This window comes from Corvus brachyrhynchos, unplaced genomic scaffold, assembly GCF_000691975.1.
Source record: "Corvus brachyrhynchos isolate BGI_N302 unplaced genomic scaffold, ASM69197v1 scaffold213, whole genome shotgun sequence".
Taxonomy (NCBI): domain Eukaryota; kingdom Metazoa; phylum Chordata; class Aves; order Passeriformes; family Corvidae; genus Corvus; species Corvus brachyrhynchos.
In genome coordinates, this window is record NW_008237233.1 from 1,799,646 (window position 1) to 1,813,773 (window position 14,128).

At 38.0% G+C, this 14,128-nt stretch overlaps 1 protein-coding gene across 13 annotated transcripts in view; it reads left to right on the forward strand.

The window, feature by feature from the left end:
- The window catches only part of MEF2C (myocyte enhancer factor 2C), a 125,619-nt gene that overhangs the window by 80,795 nt on the left and 30,696 nt on the right, over positions 1-14,128 (forward strand). For 11 of the 13 annotated variants that reach the window (XM_017729537.1, XM_017729543.1, XM_017729542.1 and 8 more), the window contains 2 exons: positions 7,355-7,498; positions 13,927-14,113. In XM_017729537.1, the coding sequence (XP_017585026.1) occupies positions 7,355-7,498; positions 13,927-14,113 (331 nt within the window). Of the gene's footprint in view, positions 1-7,354; positions 7,499-7,559; positions 7,698-13,926; positions 14,114-14,128 lie in introns of all 13 variants that reach the window. The other 2 variants (XM_017729541.1, XM_017729538.1) reach the window with 1 other exon arrangement.

Consider the following 14,128-nt stretch of genomic DNA (forward strand, 5'->3'; position numbering starts at 1 on the left):
CTGGCTGCAGCCACATCATGCCAGCCAGCACCACTGGTCATTTGATGCTCCTCTCCCCCCGTGGATTCCCGGGTGGCTGGGATCAGCAGGTGCTGCTGCCATCTCCTCTTTCAGAGCCCAGGAAATGCGATCCCCTCCATTGACGGTTGGCGTAGGAATCCTACGTCAGCTGCCATGGGGTCTGTGGGTTGTCAGACCTTTTGCACCATGATGATGGATAGGAAAAAGCCCAAAGGATGAGAAAATATCCTTAATTAGAACCTCAGGAATTATTCAGATATAAATTCTTTTAAAAACAGTTTACAAGTGATGGACAGAAATCTTTTGCGTGTCCCATGAAATAATTGTGCATATAGGGGGCTGTAAGTTTACAAGGAATCACAGAATAAGCTGAATTGGAAGGAATCCACAAGGGTCATCAACTCCAGCTGCTGGTCCTGCACATCACAGACCTAAGAGTCACACCATGTGCCCAAGAATATCGTCCAAACACTTCATGAACTCTGTCAGTCTTGGTGCTGTGATGACTTGCCTGAGGAGTCTGTTCCAGTGCACAGCCACCCTCTGGGTGAAGAACCTTTTTCTAATATCCAAACTAAGCCTCCCATGACACAACTTCATGGCAGTTATTGGAGTCCTGTCACTGGTCACCACAGAGAAGAGATCAGTGCCTGACCCTCCTCTTCCCCTTATGAGGAAGTTGTAGACTTCAATTAAGTCTCCCCTCAGTCTCCTCTTCTCCAGGCTGAACAGACCAAGTGACTATGCATTAGCAGAAATTTTAATATAGAGCTTTAATGCTGGAGTCCCCATGTGATTTGCTTTTGTTTCTTTCAGAGAAAATCCCAAAAGATATGTGGCTTACTTTAGCCACTGTGAGATCTCTGAATCTGACGTACACTTCTTATACTTAAAAAGCCAAAGTTACCCAGTCTAATTTAACTCTATACTAAACAAAAAGCACTTGCAAGTTGACAAGATTGAACATTAAAGAAAGGGATTTTGCATGATCTCTTTTAGAGAGCACACAAACCTCTGCCATCTTCCCATCTCCAGCCTCACCAACTCTCCAGAGGGGAGATGTAGGCACAGCAGCACAGCAAGGTGAGTTCTCTCATACAGATGGAGGAGAGGCACTGCAGAGAGGCACTAGCAGATGTGGTGGCGCTGACCAGTCTGCTCCAGGCTGCAGGGTCAGCACAAACAGACAAGTCCTGGATGCTCTGGGGCTGCGCCAGGTGCACTGTCTTCCAAAGCTCCCCCATACCCAAGTTAGGTAGCAGAGCTACAGGTAACAAAGAAACAAAAATCCCACTATCCCACTGCCCTTTTGAAAAAACGGATTTTGTTTGTACCCACACTGCAAAATGTTGTAGAGATGCCTTGGTACACAACAAGAGCATGAGTGGAAGAGGATAGACTGAACTCTTTAGTCAGGTAGAGATCTCATGCCCTGCTGAGCTTGCAGTACACATGTACTAATACTGTCAATCCATTGGCTGATCATTTGTAAGCAGAGAGAAGCAGGTGTTACTGGCAAAGGCTGTCGGTGCTGTTTGGTTTCACAAGAGGTGTGATTAGAGAAGGTACTTGAAGGAGGAGAGAATAATCACTTAGCATGTGAAAATCAAAAGCAAATCCAAGCAGAGGATTTGGTGTATTGTCATGAAAAACACATTTACATGTATTCATTTGAAGAAGACAGACATATAGTACCAGACAACTGAATTTTTTTCTTTGAAATTTGGTAAAAACAAAGTAGTAACAAAAAGATTAGCATGGAGCTATAGAAGTTCAGCTTAATATAAGCTCTGTAGCTTGTTTCAAAAGGAATGCAAACCACAAAAACATTTTATGATTTTTGGAAAAGAGGTAAGAAATGTTCCATTTTTCTGTGTTACTGGTATACATTTTTGTGCGTGTGGAGTTTGATAGATAATAATGTTTTATGTGATTCTCCTAAATATACAATTAAAGTACATTAGTACCAGCATACTAGTTTATGTCCATTATTAAATGTAAAAATTTATGAACTCTATGTTAATGGAACATAAAATTTGAGACTTTAGTTACACATAAGTTGGAAATTCAGAAGGGTGGTTCCCATAGCAACCCATCTCTTCCTCTGTGTTTTTCATTTGAGTAGAACCTTTCATTACTTGATTGCACCATACATTGTATCATGCAATTTCATCATAAAATTTCATCATTCTATAACCAAGAAGATAGTGGAGGTTTTCTTCACTCAACACTTTCTAACTTTAATATCTCTGTTGCACAGAGAGCAAACTGATGCTTAAATGAATCACGCCCATGTCTAAATATTTTCTGCTCTTTTGGGGGACCACCATAAATTTGGCCAGGTCCATTGAAATCATAGAATGATTATAAATGATACAGCAGTTGAACACAATAGCATATAATTCCTTTGAAATTGGCTATTGTCTTCTTTACCACGTAAATATGTAGGTCCAGTGAAAAGAAGAGAGACAAAACTATTTTTCATTTGTGGCTAAAAGATTTATTCCATCCAGATATGGGAAAGAAAGTGATAGTGAAAATTGAGGGCACTTGAAGGTTTTTTTCTGACAGTCAAATGGCAGTGAAATGCCAAATGTATTTACAAAATTGCAAGTCCGTGGATTGTCGCCAGTCAGTCTGTCAGTTAAAGATCATTGTGGTGGCTTCTAGACAACATAAAAGATATGGGAATTTGTAGAAGTAGACATGCAATTCTGAATTTTTCCATACTGTAAAGTTTGATTACAGACGAAGACCCAGTGAGATCACACTTTTTATTACACAAATGAAGATAGTGATTAACCTAACCTTGTTAGGTCTTCATTGCAGAGGATATCAGAAAGGAACATAGTGGGTTGGTCAGAACCTTTTGGGAGCCTCATCAACTGACCTAGCCTTTTAATTTGGCAACTATACTGTGAGCATTTCCAAGCCCTGGAGTGCAATGAGAAGCACTTCCACAGCAGACAAACCTATTAAAAATATGAATGGACAAACTAAATGATGAGATGGAAAAAAATAAAATAAATTCTAACCTTCTCCACTCATTCTGTTAAAGAAATGTTAAAAAAAACAAACAGAGGATAAAACTGCAGAAACAGAGACTAGATTAGGAAAACGAAAGGCTTTTCCTCCTCAAAAGTCTTCAAAATTACAATGATTTGCATTGCCTTGATAACATCAGACCTGGGTGTTACTGCCATATTTTCTTTTGAGCTTCCATAATGATGATAAGTTTTGCATGAAATGAAAGAAAATAGTTGTTTATACTTCATTTTACAGAAGTCAGCATGTCACTAAGTTAGTACTTCTCCTCTGAGGTTTACAGAGTAGGATTTGGACTAATTGCTGGCAATGGAGATTTCAGTCAAAGGTTGTTTTTCTTTAACCATTTTGTTGTTCATATGCTTTGGCTGATTTTAGGTTATTGGAGTCCAATATAATTACTTGTTTGATTGCTTGGAAGAAGTGGAGCTTCCGTAGTTGAAAAATGGCTTATTTTCTTTAAAAATAACTGAAATCTGGCTTGGAGTTCTCTAGAATGCAATGTGCTACACAATTGTGCTATTTTATCCTTTTAAAAATTCCCTGAATAGTCATTAAATCTTTGGAAACTAGCTAATCTCTAGGAGAATGTGATAGGTCTGGCTATTTTCCAGGGTTTGCAAAAGGCTATGACAGCTTAACATCATAAGAAAAATTGTTTCTAAATCACTGCAAGACTGGGTCAAAGACTCCAGAACCAGGCTCTGCTTTCAAGAGGTTACACAAAATAGGGGAGAAGAGGAAAACTTGACACAAAGTCCAGAGAGCTTGTGAGAAAGGATTAATCAGCTTAATATTGGTCAGCACCACTTGTGCTGTATGAACGTGTGTTGTGTTGAAGCACAACAATAAATGAAGAAAAATAAATGAGAGATTTAATGTGGTAATTAATGATGTGAAGGAGAGTAAAATAACAAACAAGGTAATACGATAGGGAAAACTGTAGCCTGCGTGTTGAGATGCCAGAGATAACACTAAGATGTTCGGGGTCATTATTTCTGTCCTTTCTGTCTGATACAACTCATTGCCTTAGTGCAGAGTTTGTCACTTCCAGCCTTCTCTCCTCTCCAGTGGAGGACTGTGATGTGAGTGTGTGCGTTCCAGTCCCTGTGGAATCTATCAATCTGTTCTTCTGTCTTTTCCCTTAAAACTTCAGTTTTTATTCAATGCCAAGCAAATCTAGGGCAAAGAGAGAGATCTCAAAGACAGTGAAGTTTCATGAAAATTATACGTTCTTGTGCAAAAAAAGAGAAACCAGAAATTACTCCCAGAAAGACTCCCTGCTGGAAGCAGCATTGCAGCCTGAGTCCTGACAGAGAGAAGCAGCAAAGATCAGCAGAAGGATGGGTACTGAGGAGATCTTCTCTGCATATTGCACTTTACCCCAAAATGCAGTTCACAGGAGACCAGACATTAGTTCCAGCACTCACAAAGCTAGGAGCTGTGCCTCTGAGTCCAGCATATATGTGGAAATTCCTGTTGCTTAGCCTTAACCCATCTCATTGAAATATGTCTTGTTTTAGTTTGGGATTTGTGTGGTGTTTTGTTGGCAGTGGCTGGGGGATTGTGTCTGTGTTTGTTTGCTTGTTTGTTTGTTTTGATTTTATTTTTTTTTGAGATGTGGTGGTCTGCATTACTGAGCTTGATTTGCACCACCAGCCAAGGTACCAGCCAAACACACTAGACTGATGTTTTTTGCAAGGAAAAAGTTTGCCTCTACTCTTTAGGGCTAAAGTTATTTTTGGGTAGAATATCAACAAAATTTTATTAAATTTGGTTCTTGTGTTTTCTGGTGAAAATAGAGATTGGTTTTTCTCTGCCTTGTGTGGCAAGCCACCTGCTTTCTAAAAGCATGAAAATAATGTAAAAGTAAATAAGTAATAAAAGCATGGGAGGGAATCCAGTATCTTTGGAGATTGTTGCAAGACATATGTTGGCTCACATTGCCTTTCCTCTTTTGAGCATCTGAAAGGTGCAGTGCATCCCTGAACCTCTACAAACCATAGTAGCAACTGTTTCACCTGAGTGCTACGTAATCGTTTGCAGAGCTTTAGGTCATTGTGAGTATGCTAAGGACAAGATGCATCTACTTCACCCAGACACAGTCTTGTGAATGCAGTAGACAAGGATTTGCAATGGATAGGAGGGGAAAAGATTCAAATAGGCTACAAAACATTCCTCCTGTTCTTCTGTTTTCATATTTCTTTTTGTCTGTCATCTCAAAGCCTGGAGTTGAGGAAGCCATTTAGTCCAGCTCACATCCTCATCAGTCCTCAGGGACTCCATGGGAATCAGCAGGACTCCATCAGTGAATCAGATGAGCTCAGGAAATGGTCCCAAGTGTGCTGATCTTGGTTTCATGTCTGGACAGCTTGATCTAATCTTGAAACAGAATATTTTATGTATTTAGAGGACAACTGTTTTGTCCTTACATGAAGAGAAGAATGTTAGTTGAGATTACAATGAGACATTTTGCTTTTACTATATCTTGTTGTGTCTATTAAATGTATTAAACAGCAGCTGATTGCAAAACCCTCTTTCTAATTGGCTTGTTTCAAGCTACTAGCAGTAGATATCATGCACAACTATGTCTGTTTTGCTAACTGAACATTTAACATTTAAAAGAAAAAAAGAGAGAGAAGAGGGAGAGAAAAAAGTTGCAGGGAATCATTCAGGTTGTTTTAGCATCTCAAGTTTTTATTCCATTAGATTATAATTTTATTGGTGTGTCAGAAGTAGCTTGTGGAATTGACTTGAAGTGTCTATAGACATGAAGTTTGAAAAGAAAGACCTACATTAAGCCATCCTTCCACAAATGTCTAAATCTGTTTCAGAGGTCTACAATGTGAGATTGGAAGGGTCAGAACTCTTAGGGCAGATCACTATGACTTTGCTTAGTTGATGAAAATGGAAGGTTCAGGGTTTTTTCCATAGTATGAGAACAAGGTATGACATTACAATACTTAAGGGTAGTAACAGTAGCAAGCCAAACATTTTCATAAAGAAAATAATTATGAAATATACTATTCCTGAAGGAACAAAAAGCTCAGATGATACACAACGATTCTAAGAAGGCAAAAAGAAACCAGAGTATCCCACACTGACAGACAGCACAAGCATAGCCACTTATTAACACACATTAGGTGTTATGTGATATTTTCGTTGTACTTGATATTGCTCAGCCAGGTTTCAACACAGAATGGACTGCAAGCTGACTTTAAAAATTTGTAGACAGCCAACTGGACTTTGAAGAGTTTTTGAGTGAGATATTCTTGAACCTAAATATGAGAATCATTAATATATTGGCTTTATGTACTATTGCTTGTACTTGAGGAGTCCACACTTTTTTCTCGTATTCTTTTACCTTAATATGGCCTGTGGCTGTTCTTTGGTGTTCTGTAAAGGTAGATCACTTAAAACCTATTTGAAGCCAGACAACTATTCTGAATTGCAAGCTACTGATTTCATTCTGTTTTTAAGATTTTTCAACTCTGCTATCTTAGTGATGATAAACATGGTCGTGAGTATTTGAGTAGCTGAACATGAAATTCTTTCATTTTGACTTTTCACTAAGCATCTGTTTTAGCAGTGCTTTTCCCAGTACATTAAGCTTCAGCCCTGTGCATTTGTAGCACTGTAAGTGTAGTCAATAAAAAGTAAACACTATGTCTAGAAGATCTTCATTGCTATTTCATAGCCATATTACCAACTCTGCCCTCCCTCTTGTACTATCAAAAGCATACACACTTAGGAATGACATTGCTAAAGTCATTCCTAGAATTCAGTTTAGGTAATTATTATTCTTCTGTGAAGAAATCTATTCCTAAATATGTTGCAGGTTTGATTCTTTTTTCATTTCCTCCTCCTGCATCCTTCAGAAAAGAAAAGAAAGACATCAGTGTATTCCACTGTAAACAGTATGGATAGATATGTTACGTTTGGTTTATGTCAAAATAAATTGCATTCTGTGTGTTTAGCTTAAACCCTAAATGCTGTGGGATATGGGGATCATGGAGCAGGGGAGATACTAGCATAGGTACTTTGCTCGTTGCCAGATTCATTCTTTATTGATTGGCTCCAGCTTCAGCAGAAAGGTCCTGTATGGTCCTCACTTGGCACTCATAATTGGAGACCTACAGCATCAGGTGTGGTGGATCATTAGTCACCTTCTTTCCTTAAAGCATAATGTAAAACTTTCCTATGATGAGCCGTTTGTGTTTCTTTAACACTACTGAGTCTTTCTTGCAGCCTGTGTCAAGGATGGAACTTTCCAAATTATGTATTTCAGACATTGAGAAAGAAAGGACTTAATGGCTGTGACAGTCCAGACCCTGATGCAGACGATTCAGTAGGTCACAGCCCTGAGTCTGAGGACAAGTACAGAAAAATTAATGAAGATATTGATCTAATGATCAGCAGGCAAAGATTATGTGTAAGTACTCTGAGCTCCTTTTCATTTTTTTTACTTTCTGATATTTCTCTGAACCTGGCAGGCATTGCACAAGAAAGAAAGCAAAGGTTGTGAAAGCCCTGATCCTGACTCCTCTTATGCTCTCACCCCACGCACTGAAGAAAAATACAAAAAAATTAATGAAGAATTTGATAATATGATCAAGAGCCATAAAATACCTGTAAGTACCAAAGGTTAGATGGCTGTCTGCTGGTAACTGCTGCAGTAACAAACCATAACCCTTTCAGTTCTGGCTTCTTAAGGAAATAATTTCTGCTAGAAAGAGGCTTTAATAGCCAAATATGTAACTAAACACTGTGGTCAGAAAATTTCTCACAGCATACTTTTCTTTCAAGTCTCTAACTCTGACACACAGACAAAGCCCATTATGGGTGAAACCTACAGAAGGAAGTGAAATATACATATATGAACTATATTCACTTGATTTACAGAACTCTTTTACCACATCACTTACCCAAATTATACCTAAAAAATAACAGTGGAAATCTTTCTTTGTGGACAGGCTAACAAATCCACACAATACTTTCTGTGGTGATACAGAAAAAACAATGGGGAAATGAAATTCCTTTTTATATAGTAATTAGTGTGTTTTGTGTGTGTAACTTCAATTCCCAATTGTCTCTGCTAAACTCAGTTGCAGCACTGAAGGGTTACAGCTACTTGCTCACTGCAGAGAAACAGACTGCATGAGAGCCTAATGGCAGGATTCAGACATGTTTGTGTGTTGGGGTGATTTTACAGCTTTATCAGAGAATTTGCTTTGACCTCATCAGCATTTCTCTAATGCTTTAACATGAGATAAATTTTGTTTTAACCAAGTCAAAATTTCTAACAGTCATATGCCTTGCCAGATATTTAAGAGAAATAACTCTGCATGTGCTATTTGGCTTGCACAGGACATACAAAGGATGAATACTTGGTCATTATGTTTGATATTACATTTATAAAGCAAACAAAAAGAATATGGAGGTTTGGAGGTTATATTTAGTTGATCTTCCAACTGTCTGCGGAAGTAGGAAACCAGATATTGACTCAGATCCAAAGAAGCATTTGAATTTGCATAGGTAACTGCTTATTTCTAAAAGACAAGAGATTATTTGTCTGTGTTCATTCGTCATTCCCATACAAAAGTTGCATGGTTATCTACCAAAAACATTGTCTGGATATCCAGAATGAGCAGTGTCTTCTGTAGTGCTAGTCATTTGCACATACAAAATTTGACACCTAAGATGAGGATACTTCTTAAGGAGGCTCAGATTCTGTCTCAAGCACTCTAAGTGTTCTTTCCATTAATTCTCAGCAGAAGGATTTTTCACTCAAGGTAATTAAAATTTGAAGGAGTTCTCACATCATGCCAAAAATATTTTGGAAAAAAATAAGAAGACTAAATAACACTTTCCCAGAGATCAGAAAGGCACCAAATTTGATAAAGTAATATTTGAAATGGCTGGTTAAGGATGCCCAACATGTATATAGAATATCAGGAAAGAATACAGATATGTCCCAATCTTTTTACCTCCTTTTTTATTTGCTTCTTTTGGAAAACTGTTTTTCCGAGAACAAAAAGCTCTAAAGCTGTCACCGTGCATTTGGTTTCTCAGGATAAAACTCAGTTTGACAAATGATGACTGCAGCATTTGGGGAGACTGTAATAAGCCAGAATGCTTAACCCTTTTTCACATCAAAATCTCACCAATTGTCATTCTTCCATTTCTTTTCTCTTTCAAGGATGACTTTTGGCTTTTTCAAATCAAACTGACAGAGTTTTCACCAAGCTACTTTTCTGCCTTAAAAATGTATTTGGGATGACCCTTCAGAACCTCTGTTTATCTTATGCTACCTGCTTCTTTCCTAACAAAATAGACATGCTATAATCATCTGAAATCTTAAGACAATTAAAAAAAAAAACCAAAACCTTGAGAAAAAACCTTCATTCCTGTAGTAGTGAGTTCTGTCACTCCTTATCTCGATAAACATTTTGGGAAATTGTCTTTTCTGTAAACTCAGGAAATGAATAAGATTTGGAAACAACACAGTTAATCTGAGCATGGTACATGAGTTTTGTTTTCCCAAAATTAATAGGATTTCCTACTGGTTGCTTTCATTAAATGTAACTTTTTGACATAAAATATAGTCCTACTTCAGCAATTATTTGGTGATTTAGGGTATAACTTCCTACCTTTTGGGATGTTGTGAGGTGCAGTGTATTAATATTTTTGTGAAATTACTTCAGAGATGTGTCAGAGATGAACTGCCAAAAGTTAGCATTTTTTCATGTAAGACAGAATAGCCCTTCTCTAAATACTTCATATGCAGAGCTCAGGGTCTGTATCCTCCATCAAGCTGCTTACCTCAAAAGGAAGAAACAGTAGATATATTCTGCTAATGCAATAGGAACTCCTTCTCTTGGCATAAGCTAAGATGTAATGGGCAAGATAGAGCTCACAACTAGTGCATAATGGAAATTTGTAACTACCTGGTTTTATATATATATATTGTATAGAGTAATATCCTTAACTGGACAAATCAGAATAACTAAGTCAGGGAAGATATATTCATTTACTTGTGGTCATCAAAGGTAACCAAGAAATCTGTGGAGAAGAAAGCAAAATTAATCATAAAGTCACCAAGTCTCTAAATCACTACTGGCAGAATATATGAAACAATGCCTTGCCTGGGCCTGGTCTTGTAATGTAAAAAAGCTGCTGCCAAATGAAAACAACATTGGCTTTTGCTCCTAACAGCCAAGCCCAATAATGCTCCCTCAGATAATTTTCTGGGGATAAGTATATTGTTCTAAACCATCTGATAATAATTAGACATTTATTTGTAATTTTCATAAGAGTGATGAAAGCAGAGGAGACAGAAATAGCCCTCTAGAAACCTATAAGTATCTCTGTCTCTGAATAAATGAAGGCCTGGTTGAACAAGGGAGGAATAAAACCAATATTTAACACAGAATATTTGGTTCATTAACTTCCAAGGGGGTTGAGTGTCCAACATTTTGTTTTGCATCATGTACCACAGCTTGTGGAGTGTGCATTTTACACTGTGCTGTACACTGGCAATATCATCTCTGGTGAGCCATCTGCCCCTTTGGCAGGGGTGTCCAAAGGAGAAAAGACAAAGGGAGGGGGAAAAAAGGCAAAATGTGGCCAAAAAACAAAAAAGCAAACATGCTGAAGCAGTGGGAAGTGTACTTATCTCTGAGGTGAATCCTTTGAACAGTACCCAGCAGGCTTTTGACACCTTTTGATGTCAAATAACAGTCTCACAGACAATTTCTTAGCTTTGTTTGGTTGTTAGTTCAGGCCAGGAACAATTCCCAGTAGTCAGTCTATATGCAGTTATGATTTTTTTGAGGTTGAGAAAGCTTAATGGTATGGACATGAACTGCTCTGTGGCCTCAGACGGCCTCAGTTCCTCCCTAGTTCCTACTAATATAGATATTACACAAGTGCACCAAAAAATTTAACGTCCGTCAGGCTGAGATGGAATCAATATGTCCTGTGGTTTACCACCAGGAATGACTAGGAAATCTGCATGAGGTTGCAGGTCTTGGTAAGAGATTTGTAAGACTTTATTAAAGTCAGACAAACAGAGCAAACTGTAGTTAGAGGTGTAGCGTTTAATACTGATGTTTATCCAGTCAAACTACTCTCTCTAACTTTTGACTGTGTAGAAGAAAAAATAAAAACTACTGTATTTCAGATATAGTACATATTGTGCTGAAAGGCAAAGAGTAAACTGACTTCGCCCTGATAAAATTGCCTATGAAGTGCTAGGTAAATAAATGTAAGTAGATCCAGAGAGTAGGTAAAATGATGAAAACTAGACTATTAGTACAGAAATTAAACAAATAATTCAACTACTTTAAAAATATATTTTTTAAATGGCAAAATGAAAGCTAAGTTTCAGATGACTAGGGAGACTGGCAACTTCAAAAGCAACCAAGACTGGAGCTCTTTTGTGCTGTACTAATGTACAAAAAGAAGAATCTAGCTCTTGAACAGTTTGGTTTGTAGATGGAAGGAAAAGGATAGTGGTGAAAGCAAACAAGCTTGTTGAATTCTGGCAAGACCTTCAGTTCTGCATTTGTTTTAGTTTATATAACAGAAATTTAGATTAGGAAAAGATGTTAAGAAAATAGAGGCAATAATAGTCTCTACCACTACTCAGAGGGCAGACTTCATAGGTTTTGTGACATGGGTGAAGAAAATATTGTGCGAAGTGCTCTCCTGTGGGTAACAGTCAATGCAACATGGACTGGCCCTCAAGCAGGCAGGACCATGGGCTCAAAGACACCAGGGAGAGAACTCCATCACAGCCCTGAGTGCTGCGATAACGAGAAACTCCATATTGGCTTATTCATGTCTCACATAAGGCTGTAATTCGGGGTGAAACATGAAGAGCTAGTCAGATCCTCCTGTGAATTCATGGGCTAAAACCTTTTGAAAAGGTAGGAATTAGCAGCAGCTGACTTTGAGCTCCACAAACTGTCATGTGCTTCTGACTAACATGGGATTTAGGAACCTTTTGGGTCCTTCTGTGGCCAGCAGAAAGAATGACTTGCTTCAAAACATACCTTCAAGCTGATAAAACGTTTCAGATTATGCTATATGAACCTATTTCCAAGGAGCCTAAATCTCAATTATAAGGATGCAGATTGCATGTAGATTCTTACATCTGTAGATTAGATGTAGAATATGAGGATTACCAAAACACCTCGCCTTCCTTTCCTACCTCTACTTAAATCAATCAGCTCTATGAAATATACAGGCCTTGGAGTGCACTTCAGCTTCTCAGCAAGGGGAAGCAAATTCCCGTGTGCAACCATCCACTGAACTACTGGTATAGCCATCTCTTGCAGAAAGGAGGCCACAGGCTACTGAGAAGGTATCAGAGATAAATTAACACCTTGAAACAATTCAAAGGCATTTGTGTAAATTATCCTTAACCTCATAACCTGAAAATTTTGATCTGTGTTTCAGCGGTTAGGCAAAATAATTCCTCTATATTTAGAGTAAAATTTTCTTTGTCCCTAGAGAGGACCAAGAAAGAAAAAAAATAAGCTTAATTGATAACTGTAATTTGATGGATAGTGCTGTAATACACAAGGCATAGCCAACAGCTCCAGCCAGAGAAGAGACATGGGGGGCACAAGGTCAGGGCGCCTCAGTTGCCTGACTAACAGATAATATGTCCAGCTCTCCATGTATCCCCTCCAGGTTCTTGAAGACACACCAATACTATCAGCTGCCAACAATAAATTTAAAACCTGTGATTTCCTCCCTTGGAATATATTACCAGGCTACTTTAAAGAATTTTTTTGATATGTTTAAGCTCTTGAAGCTTATAAGATTGCTAAACTGCAAATCGAGGGGTACTTAGCTTGCATTCAGGTATTGAATATTTAAAATCTCAGGTAATTCTGAAAAGGTTTTTCTTATCAAAAAGGTGAAAAATTAATAATTTTTTAAACAAATAAATTAAATACAGATTTCTAATGTAATCATAACTTTTATAGAAATACAAGCAACTGCTACCTGAGAAAACCCCAACCAACCAAGGAAACCTGAGCTTCCTGAGAGCATAATCAGATATGCATCTCCTCACACACTCTGTTAGTGAGGTACATTATTTGGGGTTTTTTTTGAAAAGCACTCTTGCAAAGGGAAGTGGTTCAGGAGAAGATGTTGAATTTAAGTATGAAAAGAGTATATTGAAAATGCATCACTAAAAACCACCTCCTCCCCCCCAAAATAACCCCACAAATACTAGTGTGTATCTAAATTTCTTGTATTTGTTAGCTGTCTCTGAGAAGAACTTTACTTCTTTTAAGACCTTACAAGCTAAGATAGAAACTCAGTAAAAAGTGATTTGTTGGTGTCTTTTACGTGATTTGGGGTAATTCTGGTTGCTAAAACAACACAAGCTGAAATTAAAGTCTTTCCTTTTGCATTCTGCCCCTTCTAATGTTTTTCCATGCAATGAAGTCACCATTGTCATGTACCCTCAGTCTTGCAGTCATCTGTGACACTAGATTAAGGTATGACAAGTGAACGATTATGACTTCACAGAATGAAAGAAATAGAAAATTAAGCTGCATTAGGCAGAAGGTTTTTTTAAACAAGAAAAATATAGAAAAAAAGAAAAAATCTTTCCACTTCTTACAAAGTAAATATGCAAGCTGCATTAAAGGAAGATAGAATCATGATTCGAAAAATCATATTTAAAAGCCTTGGTAACTCTTTTGAAATTCTTTTCTTGAGTCTTGGGGGAAAGGGACAAGCATAAATATTTTAACCACCAAGTACAAAAGGCTGTACTTGAAGTCTGTTGCATTTTTGTACTATCCTCGTCTTTGTTTTCCTTTTTTCCTTGTACAGGCTGTTCCACCACCAAACTTTGAGATGCCAGTTTCTATCCCAGTGTCCAACCACAACAGTTTGGTGTACAGTAACCCAGTTGGCTCACTGGGAAACCCCAACCTTTTGCCACTGGCTCACCCTTCTTTGCAAAGGAATAGCATGTCTCCTGGTGTGACACACCGGCCTCCAAGTGCAGGTAACACAGGTAGGCTCTGTTCAA